Genomic DNA, 19,752 nt, shown 5'->3' with positions numbered 1-19,752 from the left:
GTATCTAGTCGAAGACATTACCCTTCAAAATTGAAAAAATTTCCCTCGTTCCCCGTAAATGGGGGAAACCTCCAAAAAAATTACAAATTTAAAAATCGCTAATTTTCGAAATTTTTTCAATTTTTTTTACTACTAACTGCCATTACTTTTTCAAAAATGAACATATCAATATAATTTTTTTTTTTATAGATGCTTGATATCTTTATCTATCATTTGGTATATTTTTTTTGTAAATTTGACCTTTTTTCTGCCCACAGGGAGGGATTTAAAATGACAACTTTTTCACAAAAAATTAACTTTTTAAACTTAACTATTGAAAATGTTCCGGAAGGTCTGACACTTTTATATATATCTTAAATTAAAGCTAATGTAATGTACTTTAATTTGAAAAAAAAAAATTTGACCTCTGGACTTGTCTTCGTGGTGAAAACGGCTACCGAATGCTATTTTTGTGTGAAAATTTTCGATTTTATAATTTACATTTTTTACTTTAAAGTGCTATAACTTTTTAAAAAATGTATGGATCAATACAATTTTTTCATGAGAAGTATTATTTATATACATCTTTCATTGGATATACTTTTTTTTTAATTCAGACTATTTCCCTATATATGGGGGTGCTTCAAATATAAAAAATGCATATAGAAATGAGAACTTTTTCAATTTAAATTTTGAAAGTGTTCCGGAAGGTCTGACACTTTTATATATATCTTAAATTAAAGCTAATGTAGTATACTTTAATTTGAAAAAAAAAATTTGACCTCTGAACTTGTCTTCACGGCGAAAATGGCTACCGAATGCTATTATTGTGTTAAAATTCTCGATTTTATTTTTTACATTTTTAACATTATAATGCTATAACTAATTAAAAAGTGTATGGATCAACATAATTTTTTTTTGAGAAATAATATTTTTTAATATTCCCTTTTTCATTTGACATACTTTATCTTAATCAGGATATTAATAAGGAACTAGCAGATCATGTAGCTTTTGGAATAATCCACCAATTTTTTTAAAATTAAACACTATCTAAAGATTTGCATCGAAGCGTTTATTTTTGATAGTGATTTTAATCACTGTCAGATATCATTATACTTGATCCAACTATACCACGTCACAACTGTGCCGCGACCCCCCTGTGCTGGGTTTTTTATATTCTAGAATATGTATAATATTAATGTCCACCATACAATTTTAATAATAAAACATGTTTTTTCAGATTTTTATAGGATAAGAGTAGTAATTATGAAACCCTTAGTATCTATTATGACCACTTTATATTAGATCGATAAATCATAACTTATGATTTATAAGCTATACCACTTCTTTTTGGACTAAATTAATTTTTATAATCACAATTATGAGTTTTAAAGCATATTAGTTTAGAAGCTTTCCAATAATATATATATACGATTTGTACTTTTAAAATGAATAAACTTAATTTATGGTCACAAGTGGTACAGCGACCAAATCGTTGCATTCACACTAATAAAAAAAATTGAGTTGATGCACTCAAATCGAATGGATTATTCCGTTTATATAAAGTATGTTCAATAAAATAAAAAAAATCTACTCTAAATTTCAGCATCGGTGAAATTAGAAAAAAGTCTAAAAATAAAATCCATCTTAATCTAAATAATCTAAATTTGATATAACTTTCTTTAAAAAAAAATTTAAATACAACATAATATGATTTAATTTTGTTACTGGTATTACCTTTGTTATATTCTATACAGTAATAATACCATAGAGTATTTAATGAATACTTATACAAAAAGATACGCTTATGAAGATACAAAACAAAAAGTAAAAAATAATTTTAGGTCACTGATTATACCTAAAGAAATATCCATAATACTCATATCTAGAATTTTGTACAATTACTAAGTTATTATGCGATGTAATCGATTTTACTTTAATTTCATAGGAAGCTCTCTAAATAACGGGATATTTTATTATTATTATTAAATTATATCAATGAAGATTAATTATTTACTTGAATAATTTCTTAACTATTATTAACTGACTTAAACGTAGGAAAAAACATAAGCCAATTTTATTTGATAATAAGTTAAAACTACTCAATCAGATATTTACAATAAGCACAACAATTCGATAGTGTCAGTATATACGACGTATATACTGACACTATCACGAAATATGCCAATAAGTAAAAATATGTGCGAAATAATATTGTTACTCTAACTGGCTCATCGAATATAAAGTGATTGATTAACTATGCTTCACACATTATCTTTAAAAATGTAGAAAATAATATTATTTTAGAAGTTAAAAGTATCCTATATTCTATAATTTTCATAGTAACATAATATTTTGTATCACCATCAAAACATTTTATAACAATTAAGTTTTGTTTAAAGTTATTTTTGTATAGAATTAATTAATATCTAACCAACTTTAATTATCATAATATAATATAGTGTTACCCCCTCTCATCCTTTAAAATAGTATCAAATGTAGTTTTTTTTAAATGGAAACATATACTTTTAACTAACTTTCAAAAAATAAAATTATCTATCTAAGAAAATGACTGGTGGATAATAATTTTTGAACCAATATTTTAAAATATATTTGAAAATTTATACTTGGGTGAAAGGCATTTAATAAAAGATAAAAATAAACAGATACACACTTCACCCTCGGTGAATATATTAAAGCATTAATAACTTCTAAAATACTGATTTAAAAGTTGTTAACAGCCGGTCGTTTTCTTAATTATATCATTTTCGTATTTTATGCCAGTTAAACATGTATATTTTAATTGAAAAAACTCATGTTGATACTATTTTGAGGAGGAGAGGTTGTTTACTATATTAGGTATATTTATTTTGGTAAAACAAACAATGAATAGTATCAATCTAGCACACATATGTTTTCTTAAATAGAATTTCACCTGGAAATCATTACAATAGTACTTTTAATTAGGTCTTTATAATTTAATAGATAAAACTTAATTAAATAAGGAACAATTGAGTTCGATATAGTAATTATAAGGTCGCAATTATTGTATTTTTTTAATTATTTGTATGACTCTTCATTAATAAAACATCCGCAATATTTGATTATTTTTTAGGTTAACTTTTTACTTATATATATTATTATATTTTAGATATTTAATTTTGGGAACATTTTTTAGTGGAAAATATAACGTCCGAAAACATAAACAAAACATAAGGCACCAATTTATAATAAATAGTCATATACAAAAGAAATATACGATCAACACCTCATTTGATGCAAATATGGTACTTCAATTAACTGGGTAATTATACAATATATACTCTAACAATCAAATATAACAACGAATTTTTTTATTTGAAAATATATATAAAGTTGTAAATATATTTTTAAACATTAATAATCAGTAGCACAATTTAAAAATCAGGGGTTTAACCACTTTTCTTGAAATTGTAGGCTATTATTAAAATTTGTCATAATCTTAATCATTTATTTAATTGAAGATATATTTTGTCGCACAACAACTTTTATATGAAACAAAAATTTAAAATAAAATAATGAATAACAAAATTTTATTTTTGGAGTTATAACACCTTCCGATAATAAGTCTTGATTACGACACTGATAAAAAAGTTTTTCTCAAATAACAAATTATAGATTATGGTAATCTTACAGTATAATTTTAACATAAAAACGTAAGTTTATTTTTAAATTATACAAGCTCTGTATATTAGATATGTGAAGTAATTTAAATTTAAACGTAATTATGAAAAAATGTATCTTAATTTTATCTACTTTCCATATACATGATAAAAATAAATAAATTTAGTAAAAAACAGGCAAGAAGAAGATTAATAGTAAATTATACGAGAAATTCAGAAATATAAATAAGGATTGAGTAATGAATATTTCTACCTAGCAATTGATTATTGATATCTTTATCTAACTCTGTAGAATCACTAGTTATTACTCATATTAGTTACACTTTATTAATGGTAAAGTTTATATTTGATTGAATGGACTAAATTTTCTCAGATAGTAAAATATTATTATTATTAAAATATTATTTTTCGAATAAAACGTGATCAAAATAGTTTTTATAAGTGCAAATTTGAAAAATTTTGAATACTCTGAAAGATTTGTTTTTTTTTACATATAAATAAATGCGAAAAGCCATTAAATTAAGATTTAGATGACATAAATAAATGATTAAGTTATGAATTTTTAATTAAATTTACTAGTAAACTAACAACTAGAATTTAAGTAAAAATTAACTACAAAATAAGACTAATATTGTATATTTTGAAAGTAATGTATTTTCTTTGTCTCTTAATAATATTAATAACCTTGACTCAAATTTTCAAAGTATTAAGCTTGTAAACATTTATATTGATAAACCCAAATTTTATTTTTAACATTTCTTTATGATATTTAAAAAAATCCATTTCAATTAATGATAAGTTTACTTAATAAATTTTACAGGTGAAAAAGCTTCTAGTCATAGTCATTGTTATAATTTGAATAATTTCTAAACATTGAAGCTTTGTGCATCTTAAATATTATATTTAATTTCTTCAAAACTAAAAGTATTATTATCATCTTCAAATTTGTCTACATTTCCAAAAATTGAAATTAAATTCATTGGTACTTTCTTGGTGAAACATCAATTGCCATCGTTAAAGTCTCTCGACAATTTTTTTAATTATATACAACGTAACCATTGCAAATATGTTTAATTTAGAAATCTGTTGGGTAATTGCTGGAATAAATTACTATAGCTGAGGTTTGCCTAGTAATAGATTTTTATGTAAATTATTAATCATAAATATCATACCACAGTTTTTGGTCATCACTGACGCCGTAATAATATTTCACGCAACATATCTGGGTAAAATATCGGTCAAACTTTGTGGGCGATCGTTAATAACTATCCTTTAGATTGAACGCCTGCCATTACCGTCGATATGTTAGTCCGTGTGTTGTAAGCATAGCTTAATTGTAGTTGACCGTATCGATATATCACCGTAATCATAACATCGTAGTGAACCGATGCATCAACGTGTGTAGCTTGACAACAAAGGCCGCATTTGGTGTTCGGAAGTAGCGAAAATAGAAAGAAAGACATCGAGTAGTGTACGGTTCTTGTTGTCATCCTAAAATGTGTAAGGTAAAATGTAGAAGATGGGAAGTCTCGGGGGGGCACGGTGAGGAGTTCGATGCACCGAGCAAAGCCACTGCCTTGTAATATATCCTTCGCAGTCGTCGCGTACACAGGTCAGTTAAGCAGTTCCGTCCGTCTTTGCGTCATTCACTGTTAACCGTGTTCTTCCGTAAATCGCGTACTCGGTGTTCTTCTCTCCCAGAAATTAATTAATCCACAGCCGTCAAGTGAGTTGTCATTTCTTGTAAATAACTATTGCAAATAAAACTGATGGAAATTAAATGTTAGATCTTAGAGCTATTAATTGCCAAAATTAGTATACTAACTTAATGAGTCATTTTGTATATTAGTAGTTAATAGACGTACAAATTAAATAGTATGTATTTTAATTTATTTAAGTTTGTCTATAAACTTTAAAACTTTTCAACAATTTCTAGATTTCCATAGAAATTTTGAACAAATCTAAAGTAATTGTAAAATTCTAATTGAATAACGAGGATTTATTAACAGTAATTTTTAGGCTATTTTTCAAAATATGATTTGTCAATTTCAGTAATCTTACAGATGAGTAAAAAAGAAGTTTAAAATTTTAATAAAAAGATTTGCGAATCAATACTTTTGAAGTAAAAAAATTAATTGATTTTGCACATGACAGGAAACATTATTCTGTATACAAATTAAAAAACCTGTTTTTATAACCTAATAGCTTTTGAATATATTTCATAGAGTTGTATATAAGAATCAATAGAGTCTATAAGTATTTTAAGCTTTAATTAGGATTTGACCTGAAGTCTACAGATTAACTGAAATTCGGTCGACTTATTTGTTGAAATAAAATTTAGACGACCCACCTTAAAGTGTTGGGTGTAGTGTTCAGCATACTGATGATGGTTTCAGAGTTACGGGACTTTGTGGTCGTTCCGCTGGAGAAATATCAATTACCTACTAATTTAAGTGTGTTTACATGTGAACGACCGTGTAAAAATGTTTGTGCGAACGTAAAAGAGTGTGTATGGGTTTATTATGTGTGTCTAGGTCTGTTGGAAAAAATAATAGGCGAGTTATATGGTTTGGCTAACATTTTAGGGAACGTACGTGTGCCCGTTAGAGCAATAAAAAATAAAATCGTTGATTGTTTATATATTTTTCCGAATACATTATTGACCAAGTTGGTGGACCGTGTCGCACGGCAATGACCTTCCGGTAGTCTGACCGCGTTTTTTATAACATTAAGTCTGTGCATACAAATAAACCAAGGTGCAAATAATATCAAACGCAAATAGAATAGCAGTAACAATTATAACTAAGAACCTGCTGGGAGTAATTGTAACGGAGTGCGGTAGTCAATCACGACCATTGCAACTCGCCCGACATTCAGTAAAAAATCATGACCCGTATATTCAAATTATAAACAATTAAAGCATAACAATCGATCAAACTAGGGAAACTAGGTGGATCAACGAAATAGATTAACCGTAACATCTCACGTTTGAATAGGTATAGGCCAAACCAGTTATTGTACAAAATGCGTTTACTCTAATTGATATACACGTATAAAACACACAAATTAATTTCAGGGAAATCGAATAATATCTGAAAAGTTAAGCGGTCGCTAGATTTCCCCTCCGTGTATAGAGAAGTAGACCAAATGCGAAATAATTACATATTTTTTCCTCGTAGTTTTATGTGTTAACGCGTTAACCAATCAAAATACCACGCGTGATTTTTGATTAATCTAACTATCTGTACACATATTTAAAAATATAAGAACATTGCGCTTTGCGTGTACCATCATTATAATATGTGTTCGTTAAGCACGTACACATTATTACTGCAATTTTTTGCTAGTTATCCTAAAAGATAAATTGGCCCAGATAACACTGAATAATAAATATTTAATCAAATTTTGGGATGATTACCAAATACTATGTTTAAAAATATAATTAAATACAAATTATTTTATTGATATATTTCTTTATCAATCAATATTATTTATAGGCATCTAAATAATAAATACGTTAAAATGTTTAATTTAATTTCGATGATATTTATTTATTTCACTAGAAATTGTGTAATGTAAAAGTGTTAAGTTTGTATTTGAACTTTAATGTGGAGAATGTGAGGCATTTTTTCACTTAAATGTGATTTTTGGACTAAATTAATGTTTTATAGGACACTTCTTTTCATCACGTAATGGATTTTTGGACGAGTTTTTTACGTTTTCACAAGAGGTATTCTATACACAAAAACCTGTAGATTATCAATTTAAAACAAAATAAAATCTAGGAAATTAAAACCACTTTCGAAGTAATAAAGCAGTTATATTACGCAATGATCTAAAACTCAGGATGTATATCATACACTGATTATACTTGATTTGTTCAGTTTATATTTTACTGATCTATAAATAATTCTTATATAAAATTGTATTTACGATACTATCATCAGTTGCTATATTTGAAAAAAATAAATCGTACTTAAATAGTTGGAGTTTTAAATAGTTTATTCAAATTACTAATAATGACTTATATTTTTAATATAATTAATATTCTTAAACGTTCCATTAGAATATATTTAAATTTTAAATTCAAATACATGTTAAATCTTATTTATTTAGTAGTTCAAATATTTACAAAATGTTTAGTAAAATAGTTTTAGCTTCGACGTTCAGATGAAAAATATTTTTTTATTGTATCATTTATTTTCTGTAATTTAAAATATTAGAAAAATTAATAAATATTATAACTTTGATTACTATTATAGTATGATTTATTAAATACTTATTTATATACTAAAAAATATAATTATGTTTAGGCTAGATAGAAACTTATTTTCATGAATTAATGTTTGAAATTGTATTTTGCGTATATCAAACTTGAATGTATAATATTTAAAGTAAACATTTAATGATAAAATTATGATTGAATACTTTTATTTCTAACCCATTTAGGTTACATTTCTATTTATTAAAAATTTCGACTTCAATAATTTTTGAGAACTCTGAATGACCAATACAATAACTCTTGCATAATTATTTAAACTTTTTTAAGATTTTGTAAAATAATATCTCATATAAATTCTTTGAATATTAAATTTTAAATTAGATTATTTAATTTTACTAAAATTTTAGTTTATTAAATTAAACAAGTTCCATATTTTTGGAAGTGGCTAATAAATACAATTTAGGTGCGTACGTTAATGAGATGTATGAACTTGTGACGTTAAAAAGATGATCAAGATCATATCTTAAACGTGTTTATACTGTTAGATATACACTTGTGGGTATATGTTATGCTATCGTGTGTTTGCTACTATGTTATTCTACATCTGAGGAGGCAAACATAACGGTACATACATTCCAGTTATACTAGGTAACTTAAACCCCACCAACATCACCTTTTGCTAGCCAATCCAAGTTCTGTTGATTAATTGGAAGGCTGCCTTTAATCATTCGCTTTCCAAAAAGTTGTTTGTTAGTTATAGATGTGTTATATATTATCAAGTAGGCTCAACATAGTATAAAATGTTGATGTTTTTTTTATATATATATAAATAAAACTAAACAATTATTGATTTAAAATTGAATTGAAATTAATTTCTTTTTTTATCAACAACTAACTTATAATTGAAAATTTAATACTAAGTCTTTATTTCATATGAATCGAATAGTTGCAATAGGACGTATGTCTAAAATAATGTTCTTTTTTTATTTCCTGGGCAAATTTATTCGTGAACGAGATAGGAAAAAGTTAAAAAAAAAATTTTTTAGCACATACGTTTTTTTGGAACTAGACAACTTATATAGGATGTGAGCATTAATATAATTATACAGCTATGTGCTGATTTTTCTTATATACTATTATAATAACTCATGTGTTATTGTATACGCTTTATGGTCTACTTAAATACCACACTTATGATAAAGTAAAATAAAATAAGACTTAATTTGTATGGGTTTGTAAATTATAACTGTTTATTTTTTAATTAAAAAAAAAATCTGTGCGTAATTTATAATTTTCTAGATATTCATTAATACATTTATTTGATCATATAAATACGTAAAAATATAATTGCTTGCTTTATAATCTAGTCGTAACTGATGATTTTATGATACTTTTTATTTTATTAAAAATTTAAAACCAATTTAAAGATTTGAGTTATTTTACAAAAACCTATCGCAAAAAAATGGAAAGATGGTACATTGTACTAAAATAAATTTTATTAAGATGTTTCAAAATTAAAAAAAGAAATTTTAACTAAAGAGTGAAAGAAATAAATACATTAAACCAAACTTCTACAAAAATTACATTTTTTATGAGTATTATAATTATAATTTGATACACATATTAGTAAATTATTAGACCGATCAAATATGTAAATTTAAAAGTGCTGAATTTATAAAAATACTACAATAATTTAACTTGTTTTTAACATTATATAAAAATAACTTTACTAAAAAAATTGAATAATGTCATCTATCTAGACAGTTTACTTTAAGTTCAAGAAAATTTAATAAAAACTATAGTGTAACTTAAAACAATTTATAATATCTATAATGTTTAATCCAAAATTATAAATTTATAAAACAATAAATAAAAACAAACATTTTTTATTTATAATATTATTGCTCATAGGGTTAAAATATGGTTAATAAATATTTACCATAAAAAGATTTGTTCATATTATTACACGCATAACAGATATTAACCCAAAAAATGATTTAAATTATTTCTATTCACGTAACTTTATTGTATTGTACATTTTTTTTTTAGGTTAGTGGTGTCATAATGAGAAGAATCAACCGTCGGTTGGTTTTTTTGTCGATCGTACTCGCGTGTGATTTTGCTTGTGTTTTTGGACGTCCACAGAGTACACCATCAAATCATTTAAAAGGTTAATAAATAACAGATAAAATATTTTTTTATATCATTTATATATTTATAAATTATTAAACATAATAGAAAAATAAATGTTATTAAATTTCAAATTGAGGAGTAAATAACTAAAATAGTTCAGACAAGAATATTGTCTGCCTATCTAGTTTGCCGTAACTTGGTTTATAGACGTATATTATGATATTCCATTGAGAAAAAACTTNGTAACTTGGTTTATAGACGTATATTATGATATTCCATTGAGAAAAAACTTTATTTTTAAATCAGATGAAAGAATTTTTTTATTTATTGTTCTATGACATTGTACTCGTTTCAATTTCAAGTAGTTTATTATTCAAAATTAATCTTTTTTAATACTAAACATTTTTTTTTTGAAATAATATAGATATTTAGTGATTTCAAAAATGAATGAATGAATTAATTATTTGTTTAATTTAAAAAAATTATTATTATGAAATATATAATACTTATTTTTTTATTTAATATATGATTAAAAAAAATTTAGAACTAATAAAGATAAAAAAAATTGATAGTTATTTTCTTTCTTTTTCAGATGATGTCCATAATAACAGGTACACAGGTTATTCTATGGGTGTACCAAGGCTGTTAACATCTCAGGAAAAATTATTAAATACTTCTAAAATTTCACAAGCATCGGACATTTCGTATAAACTCGAAAACACTCAATTTACTAAACCTGATCCATTACTCCAATCTTTTCTACAATTCCTTTTAAACTCATCTAAAAGAAAAAAACGTAATTTTATTAATCCTTTAGATACTACTTTAGTTCAGAATTTTATTCAATATTCATTGAATGAATTAAAAAATCCCGGTCGCAGTAATTTGCCTGATACATTTATACCAATTGATTCTGATGACGACAACTTTGTAAATGAATCTGATAAACAGTATTTACCTGTTTCAATTTACACTAATATACAAAAACCAAAACCAATGCCTGTAACTCATTTAAGTCCATCTATTTCTTTATCTGGTGCCATATACCCAACATCTACTCATGATCCGTTAAGAAATTGGCAAGAGACACCTTTAGTCTTTCCCAGTAATGATAAAAAACCAACAACGACTCGTCCATCATTTTCGAATTATTATTCGGAATACGAACTTTCTCTTAAACCTAATAGTGCTTGGCCAACTTTTATGACTCCTGTAGAACTACAAGCTCCTACTTTTATCACCCCTAATGAATATCAAGGTCCTACTTTTATAACACCTATTAGTGTTACTCAATCAACATCAATTGGGAGTCCACCACCCACTATAGTAATTTTAGATGACATAGATCCAGAAGCAGAAGATCCTTCTTTAAACGACCCTATAATTGAAAGTGATCCAACAAGTGTAGGGGGTGCGACTGGTGCTAGTAGTGGAGGTAGTGCAGCAGCAGCTACTGCTGCTGCTGCTGGTGGTATAGGGGCAGCAATTGCAACTGGAGGCATAGTAGGTGCTGGTATAGCAGGAGGATCTACAGCATTAGCAACTGCAGGATCAACAGGGGGCTCAGGTAATGGTGGAGAAGGAAATACTCCGACAGTGACAGATGTAATTCAATGTAGAGGTGCTTCAAAAGTATGTTCAAGTTTAGTAACAACTGCGTCAACATCATCTAGTTCAGATACTTTCCTAGATTATGCCATTACCCTACTTACATCTTTAAATATTTTTGGGCCATTAGCTATGACATTTTGGGCAATGCTTTTTCCTCCAATGTCAATAATAATAACGAGTGGTTTAGCAATAATATCTTTCTTTTTTCCTTGGCTAATACCCAGAGTGTGGCTATGACAAGAACTATATAGAATTTTTGATATAAATTAGTGAAAAAAAAAAAAAATGTCATCAGCAAAACTTACCACCACTTCATAATAACTATTATATGATATTTTGACTATTTTTAATCATTATGCAGTCAGTCCTTGTATCCTTTTTAATTAACCATGGTTTAGTAATTGAGAGTGTTTTCTTATTATTATAATTAGTTAATAAACTTATGTAAATTAAAATTGAAATATTGATCTAGATAAATTTTAGTTATAATTTATGATTTATTAATTAATTTACAGGCTGTGATGACGTTAACACGATGTATTATTTTGTGAAAATATATTTTTAATTGTGCATATTTTGTATGTAATATTTTATACGTATATAAATGATGCGTAAAATAAAATAAATAAAATAAAGCTACAGAAAATATTTGTATTTTGAACCCTTTATTTTAATCTCTATTGTATTGAAATATTACTAAAAATTATCATTTGTTTTTAGGAACGAAGGAATATCAATACCATCCATTATTAACTTCGAGAGTTCAACAGCACCAAGTGATGGCCGATCTCATACTACTAAAAATTCATTAATGGGTGAATCGATTAAAACAGTCTCTGATCAACTTTTACAAACATCAGTATCCAACAATGTGGATGTTAGACCGCCACAAAATTTTGAGTTGTCCCCCAAAGGTGAAGCTGTACCAGTACTTACCGATGAAGAAGTCCATTCGGTTGGTACATATACTTATAAAATAACAACCGATGGATCAACAAAACCAACTGGAGATTTATCTACGTGGGTTCTTTTAGGCGGAGAATCATCTTCCCCTACGCCTATGAATTTGGCAAGTATTAAAAAAGTACCTAAGCCTGTTGACGCAACATCGTCTTCATTTATTCAACCATATGAAACTAGCACCAAAAAAAGAAAACCTACGACAGAAAAAATAACTACCACACGTATTCCTGACACAGAATCATCTGTTAAACTGCAAGATTCTAAGTTTAAAAATAAAACACCCGTTATAGTAGGAAAATTGCCATCTACGCCAGTAATGAAAGAAAAAATCGATGAGATAACTACTCAACTTCCAGAAATTTTACCAGTTGAAAGTAATACAAGGTTTGGGACTCCTGTTGTAACGTTTCCACATGTACCTCCAAGACAAAGACCATCGGCAAATAATACGAGAAAAGTAATATCACAAGAAAAACCTCAATCAACTAAAATAGCGTCAACAGCTGTAGTTATTTCAAAGCCAATAAATACATCAACAACAGAAGCCCCTTTAACTGTATCAACAGTTTCTGCCAGTCATATTTCAACAACAACATTTGAATTACAAAGCACAACTGAAAGTAATAATACCACAACTAATAACACAAGTTCAACTGTAAAAAATACTTCTTTAAAAAAGAAAAAGAAAAAGAAGAATAAAAATAAACGTAGGCCAATTAAAACATCAAATGATGGTGCTCAAAGTAAAATTGACGAACAAAGTACTAAAATACCATCAGGCAAACCAATATCAACTACAATATATAACTATTTGGCTCGTGAAGTTATGCCGAGCGTTGGAGTTGGCTTAGTTGGATTGATGTTGACTGCAGGCTTAGCAGGCCTGTTGTTATACTCTCCAATGGGAGGGGCTGCCGTACCCTTAGTACCACTAAGAAGGAATGATCCTCATGTTCACAGTCATAGTCATAACTCAGGATATGTACCACCTGACACAGACAATTCTCGACCAGAAGAACAAGTGTTTGGTCAAGTTTTATCGGGAATGTCCTATGGACACAATCCTTATAGCAGAGAACGGCCAGATGGTGTTTTACCTCCAACTCAAAAATACAAGCCATCATTTGATCATCACGCTGAGTATCCTGTTCGAGAAGTTCCAAAATATACAGTTGACAATTCTAAATATCCAGTAAACGACGCAAATAAATATGCAGCTGTAGAAACAAATAAATATTCTGTATCAGATACTTCAAAGTATAATACACCAGATACTATAAAATATTCTGCTCCTGACAGCCCCAAATACACTGCTCTAGATGCAACTAAATATTCTGTACCGGAATCCACAAAATATTCTGAACCAGAAGCTATCAAATATTCTGAACCAGACACCTCCAAATACTCAACTATTGATATAAGTGTCCCCCAAGAAAAAGTATCTTATTCATCATTAGAATCATCACAAAGTCCAAACTTCGAGGAAACTCAAGAAAACCAAGAACATACTTTTAAAAATCATCATTACGAACAATTGAAATTTGATGCATCTAACGCATATGAAAAACCAAAATATGAAAGTTCTTCGGAAATACAAGGATCCACCTACAATGAAAACCCATCATCATTTGAAGTGCCCAAATACCCTGGTTATGTTCAAGATGTACCAAAAGAATCTGTTGGTATAAATTACAGCTATGATAATCCTCATAACGAAGAAACATCAAGTTCGAAATCTCCTTCAGATCCTACATTTTCTGCTCTCCAAGGTGTTCCTAAATTTTATAATCCGAGTGATTCTGAGCAAATTTCTGTAAATGTTCGACAAACCATGACAATGGAACATGGACCAAGAAGTTTAAGAATAAGACGCCAAGTAGACGAGCAAAACGAAATCGATGCTCAACTACCTGAAGAAACTACTTCCAAACTTGATGAAACTACATATATAAAAAAAGTTGAATCTCAGAATAATAGTGCAGAAATAACCTCTACAATTACAAGTCAGACTACAACTCAAAATAATATAACTGAACCATCAACAAATCCTTATTCACTAATCGAAATTCTAAAAAGAATTGCTGAAATTAAATTGAAATTGGGAATAGAAATTCTTAGAAATACAGCTGCGAGTGTAACACATTATGTTAATGCTGTACAAACAAGAATGACAGAAATGGTAAGGAGTCTTCAAAAATCTAATAAGACAAGCGAGCCTGTAATAAAACAAAATCAGAGAGAAAAAAGCCCTTCAAAATCTACTGAACAACGTCAAAGAAGATCAATAAGGCATAGAATCCTATCAAACTAAATTTCCTATTTTCTGTTTGTAAAATTTAATATGGTGAATTGATGGGATAATGTACATTGCAATGAAATTTTCTCTTACAATATTTTGAAGATTAAAAACTTACCTGACAAAATATTTTTTAAAAAATGTAAGAAATATTTTGAATTTTAAGTTTTGAGATCTATAAACATATTCTAATCACACAGATTCATAATATGTTTTAAGAGAAAATAATAGTATGTTTTTAAATATGATGTTTACTTACATATTATTAGTTTTACATTTGAAATACTACGTAGATTTTTATAATTATGTATTTTCTTGTATATAATAAATCTTAATTTATAAATTTATGCTTTAACTATAATTTTTTAAAATAAATTTTTAATAATGTACTGTATGTTTTACTTCTCTTTGTCTATTTACTTTATTTCTCTTTATAATAAATATTTAGTGTTCTTAATATTTAATTAATTATTTACAAAATATGGGAAAATAAATTAAATAAGTTTAGATGAATTTTTCAAAATTGAACTAATAAATTACATAAGTATGCTTTATAGATAAATAAAAATGCTCAAAATGTACGCAAGATGTTAACAATAATATACAAATCATATTGAACATAATCTGCTTTTTAAAGGAAACAGTATATAAATAATTGATTAAAACATATATAATTATCTAGGAAACATATGATGATGATGTAAAATTATTTGTGGCCGTGAAGATATATCACGTCGCTTTCTATTGACCATCATGGGTAAAAACATAGCCATAGTAGCTGCAGGTAACATCCCAGCACCAACTGCAGCAAGTACAGCCTTGTGATCATTATTTGACTTTACTGATCTATCTGAAAATACTTGCACATCATTTTCGCTTTCCTTGAGAGCTCGAGCTGCGAACTCTTTTTGTTCTTGATCAACAGACTTTCTAGATATATCGACTTCAATCATTCCATTATGCGAAGTAGTTGTGTTATGAGAATCCTTGTCGGGTGGCAGAACCATTAATCGTACAGTCCTTTTTGATGAGATAGGTTGACTTTTCATTTCTGTCAATCTTTCATTTTTTATTTCATTATATTGATTATTTGTTTTTCCCATCTTGTTGACTGTATCAAAGGACATTGATCTACTCTGTAAACTTCGATTAGGACGGTGTGGTATCGAATATCCTTTAGTACTTGATAAAAGAACCCACTGTCCATCTCCTTCTACCTCTGAAGGTCTTGGGCCATAAGATTGCTGACCATAATCTCCATTCCATGGTTTATGGACATCTGCGGGAAATTGTCCGGGTTTTCCATCAGTTATTATATCAGGTTCTGCGTTATTCCAACCTCCGTAGTAATTTTGTGGCCCTTGCGAACTTACCGGTTTTTGGTATTGAGATACATGGGGAGTACTAGGTGCATAATTATATGTTGGTCGAATCCAAGGTCGTTCAGTAGTCCACTCAGATTGTGATTGTTGTTGGTGGTAACTAGAACTGGGTCTATTAATAGGTCTATTATTGGCCCATGGTGAATAACTAGGAGAATGGTTATCTTGTGGTGGAGGGGGCCATGTTGGTCTGTTATTGGGCTCCCATTTTTGTATATGTGATGAAGACCAAGCAACAGGCTCTAATGTTACCCATCCCTGACGATCATCATATGGATTTTTTTGACCTTGTTGTGAGTCAGCTAAATTCCACGTAGCTTTTGATTTATCTTGGTTTCCACTATCATCATAAGATAGAACTTTATCAGAAGATTCAGCTTCTGGAGTAGCTTCGCCATAACGTTTAAGTATTCTGTTTAATTCATCTTGCGTATATGGTTTAAAAGTAGCATCGGATGAACCACCCAAATCAATATTAGCACACTCGTTGTTATCAGCACACTCAATTGAATATTTCAACTTTGCTGGATCGGATGCACCAATTAATGATGCACCAGTGATCGTATCACGTCTCCATTTAATCGTTCCTGCATTTGCATCATCCTTAACAGTGAACGGTTTAGATGTAATGATATAGTTAGTCGGTGAATTTGGAGCAACAGATTGGATAGATCGTGATTCAGAGTTAGCTGATACTAAAATAGCTTGCAAAATGATGACGCCCAAAAATAACATTTTGAATTTTTTTATGTAACAAGAATTATGGAAAAATGTTTACATCCTTTGGTTAAATTTGTACCCTGTAACATTAACAAAAATAACTTTAAAAATATTTTTTTATTTATAAATCAAAATTAATTGATAATCTACAACACTATGTTTAAAATACAATAATTTTATTTTAGATGAACTTTTTAACTACTTCTTTTTTTCTATAATTGTGTTTATTGATGAAAATGTCGATGTTAATATTTGAAAATAACATAATTATTTTAATTATTTCATATTTGTTTAAAATATTTTTTTATAATTTATTTAATTTAATTTTAAATTTTAATATCATTTTTACTTATTAAAATATGTATAATAGAATTTAAAAACAAATATTATACCCAATCTAATTTACCTATAAAAGCTTACCAATGGAAATTTGAAAGTTTAATACAAATAGAAATAAATAATAAAAAATACACCACAGGAGTTCTAATATTGTTGATAAATACTATATAACTAATTACTTTGTTAAAGTAATGAGAAAAAAATTTGAGTTAAAATATATTATTTAACAAAGAAACTTTTTTTTCGTGTATTACACTGTTTACACAATTAGAAGATTTGCATGAGAAAGAATACATTAAATTGAAAATTCGTTGCTGGATTCACGCAGTTATTGAAGCGCGGAAATGGTGAAAGTACTTTCTATTTCTTTAACTGTAACAGATTCAAACCAAGACAAAAAAAGAAAAAGAACGCTCGATCTCGTTGACTCTGACAATTTCCAGGTTACGCCAATTAGAAGTACAGTAGTACATTTGGTTTGATACGTTTCTTACACAAACATGTCAAATATTAATTTTTATAACTGGAGACAATACAAGTGAAAACAAACGTGAGTCAGACTATCGTGTATCTATCAACATTCATAATAATAACTTGAGGATTTTACAAAAAAATTGTCCGACCCCTTTGAGAAACTGATGTAAACACTATACAATTACGAAAAAGATAATTTTTTTACTTCAGAAACTAGTAAAATCGTTAAGTTGTTTATTGTAAATAATTAACATTACATGTGATTTTTAATATCATAGAAAAATGTGCAAAATATCATTGAAATCACTTACAAGTATCTAATTATTTCAACTATTTTTACGATGCAAAAGTTTTATCTAAAATTTAAACTGAATTAAATTTTTTCTATTTCTATTGTATTTTTGAATATTGAAAATATAAATTTATTCACTTCACCACATTATACTGTCGAAATACCACCAATAATTGTAATATTTTGCCTCTATGAATTTTTCTAAGTAAGGATCAAAAATCTCTGATGTATAACAATAAATAAACTTGTTTTTTATCAAGCCGTTATTTAAAATAAAAATTTATTGATGTTTACAGTAATTATTATAATTGATAAATTATTAAACTAAGTAATAATTGAATTTCGTTTCAAAATCAGATAATTTCGAAGTCTAAAATATAGTTATGAAAATCATACACTTCAATTAACTATTAACTTTATTTGACGTAGAAAATAAGTTGAAATAACTTTCTTGAACAGCATTTTATTGAAAAAAAAAAAATCAAACATTTTATGACATATACTTTCTAAGTGTATTAAAATGTCATCAACGATTTTATTTAATCGAAAAATATTAAATTGTATTCTTCATTTACCTTGGATGATGTGCTGCCAATGTGCGTGGGACACTCGAGATGACTTGGTAAGTTTGGTAGTACTAAAATGCACGTGTATAGTCCCACGGCGACGGATCACTTAGTAGTCGTTAAATAACGCACGTCCGAGGTTTTATTCGTCACTGACACACCAAAATCCCGTCTCGGGAGAGAACCGCCCGGGCCGCCAGGAACAAAAAGGTTTCGGCGGAAAACCACCAACGCACCGCCCGCTTTACGGCCCATCGCAAAACCCGATGCGTTTAAGCGGTGGGAGAATGGCAAGGGCTTGGCTATTGTGCAAGGTGGGAGAGACCAACAGACCAGAACCGCAGGAAAGTTTCTTCTGTTCGGCAGTGGTGGCGTGCGACAGTGCGCTAACCGCTTTTCTTAATTTGACAGTTTTCACTCAACTGACGGATTGTTTGCCTTCTGATGACGATTGTGTGCTATCTCTCTCGCCGTTGACTGCTGCCGCCGTACCAATGGTCCATAGCTTTCTATCACTACACGACACCTTTTGTTGTTGTTGTTGTTGTTTTACCGCGTCCCGCCGTGATTAGTCTTCCGTGTCCGAAACGCACTCGCACTTTTTCACGTGTCTTTCTTCTATGTTTCATCTCTCACACTGTTTTTCTGGTGTGTTAAATATTTTTTTTTATGTTTCATATTTTATACGTTGGTTATTACCTTTTTTCCGTCTTAATAACATTGGCGTAGTCAGTGATTATGGACCGGGCGCCACTTTAGACACGCCGCCACTTTATCTGTTCCACTTCATTCCTGTCAACGTCTTACCATAAACCACACCTTTGTAAAAATGATTTTATCAATAGCCAATAATCAATCACTTAATAAACTAACCCTTGCAGATAGCCATTTACTTAGAAAAAAAACATCAAAAACCATGAATTATTATTACTCTTAAAGTGTGAAAAGTCACAACTTAATGTATTATTATAATTTAATTATTTTTCCATAATCATTGTTACCATTGAAATGCGAAAATTAACTAACAAAACAATAATTAATAGATTAAAGTAAGAAGGTATTTCATTTTAATAAAGTTTTTACATCATTTACGTTTAAACTTAGCCGATCAAA

General features: G+C 28.2%; 2 protein-coding genes across 3 annotated transcripts in view; one reads left to right on the top strand and one right to left on the bottom strand.

Annotated features, from left to right (window-relative positions):
• LOC126900011 (uncharacterized) overlaps positions 1-15,167 on the top strand; it is a 15,717-nt gene extending 550 nt beyond the window's left edge. Inside the window, exons 2-5 of one of the 2 annotated variants that reach the window (XM_050675362.1) lie at positions 3,131-3,283; positions 9,913-10,033; positions 10,589-10,607; positions 12,328-15,167. In XM_050675362.1, the coding sequence (XP_050531319.1) occupies positions 9,928-10,033; positions 10,589-10,607; positions 12,328-14,881 (2,679 nt within the window). In that variant the 5' untranslated portion in view covers positions 3,131-3,283; positions 9,913-9,927 and the 3' untranslated portion in view covers positions 14,882-15,167. Of the gene's footprint in view, positions 1-3,130; positions 3,284-5,214; positions 5,368-9,912; positions 10,034-10,588; positions 10,608-12,327 lie in introns of those variants that run through there. The other variant, XM_050675353.1, reaches the window with a different exon arrangement.
• A 100-nt stretch (positions 15,168-15,267) lies between these two features.
• On the bottom strand, positions 15,268-18,880 carry LOC126900022 (uncharacterized). The gene is made up of 2 exons (XM_050675373.1): positions 18,649-18,880; positions 15,268-17,048 (listed from the first exon to the last, which is right to left on the bottom strand). Exon 2 carries the CDS (start codon positions 16,981-16,983, stop codon positions 15,541-15,543), a length of 1,443 nt encoding a protein of 480 aa, XP_050531330.1. The 5' UTR covers positions 16,984-17,048; positions 18,649-18,880; the 3' UTR covers positions 15,268-15,540.
• Positions 18,881-19,752: the final 872 nt, after the last annotated feature.

This window comes from Daktulosphaira vitifoliae, unplaced genomic scaffold (genome assembly GCF_025091365.1).
Source record: "Daktulosphaira vitifoliae isolate Bord-2020 unplaced genomic scaffold, ASM2509136v1 Scaffold_1, whole genome shotgun sequence".
Classification (NCBI taxonomy): domain Eukaryota; kingdom Metazoa; phylum Arthropoda; class Insecta; order Hemiptera; family Phylloxeridae; genus Daktulosphaira; species Daktulosphaira vitifoliae.
This window is presented reverse-complemented; position numbering and strand designations above follow the sequence as displayed.

What these genes read in the sequence shown, in the direction of transcription:
- LOC126900022 (XM_050675373.1), bottom strand. Translation starts at nt 16,983, where the DNA reads ATGTTATTTTTGGGCGTCATCATTTTGCAAGCTATTTTAGTATCAGCT.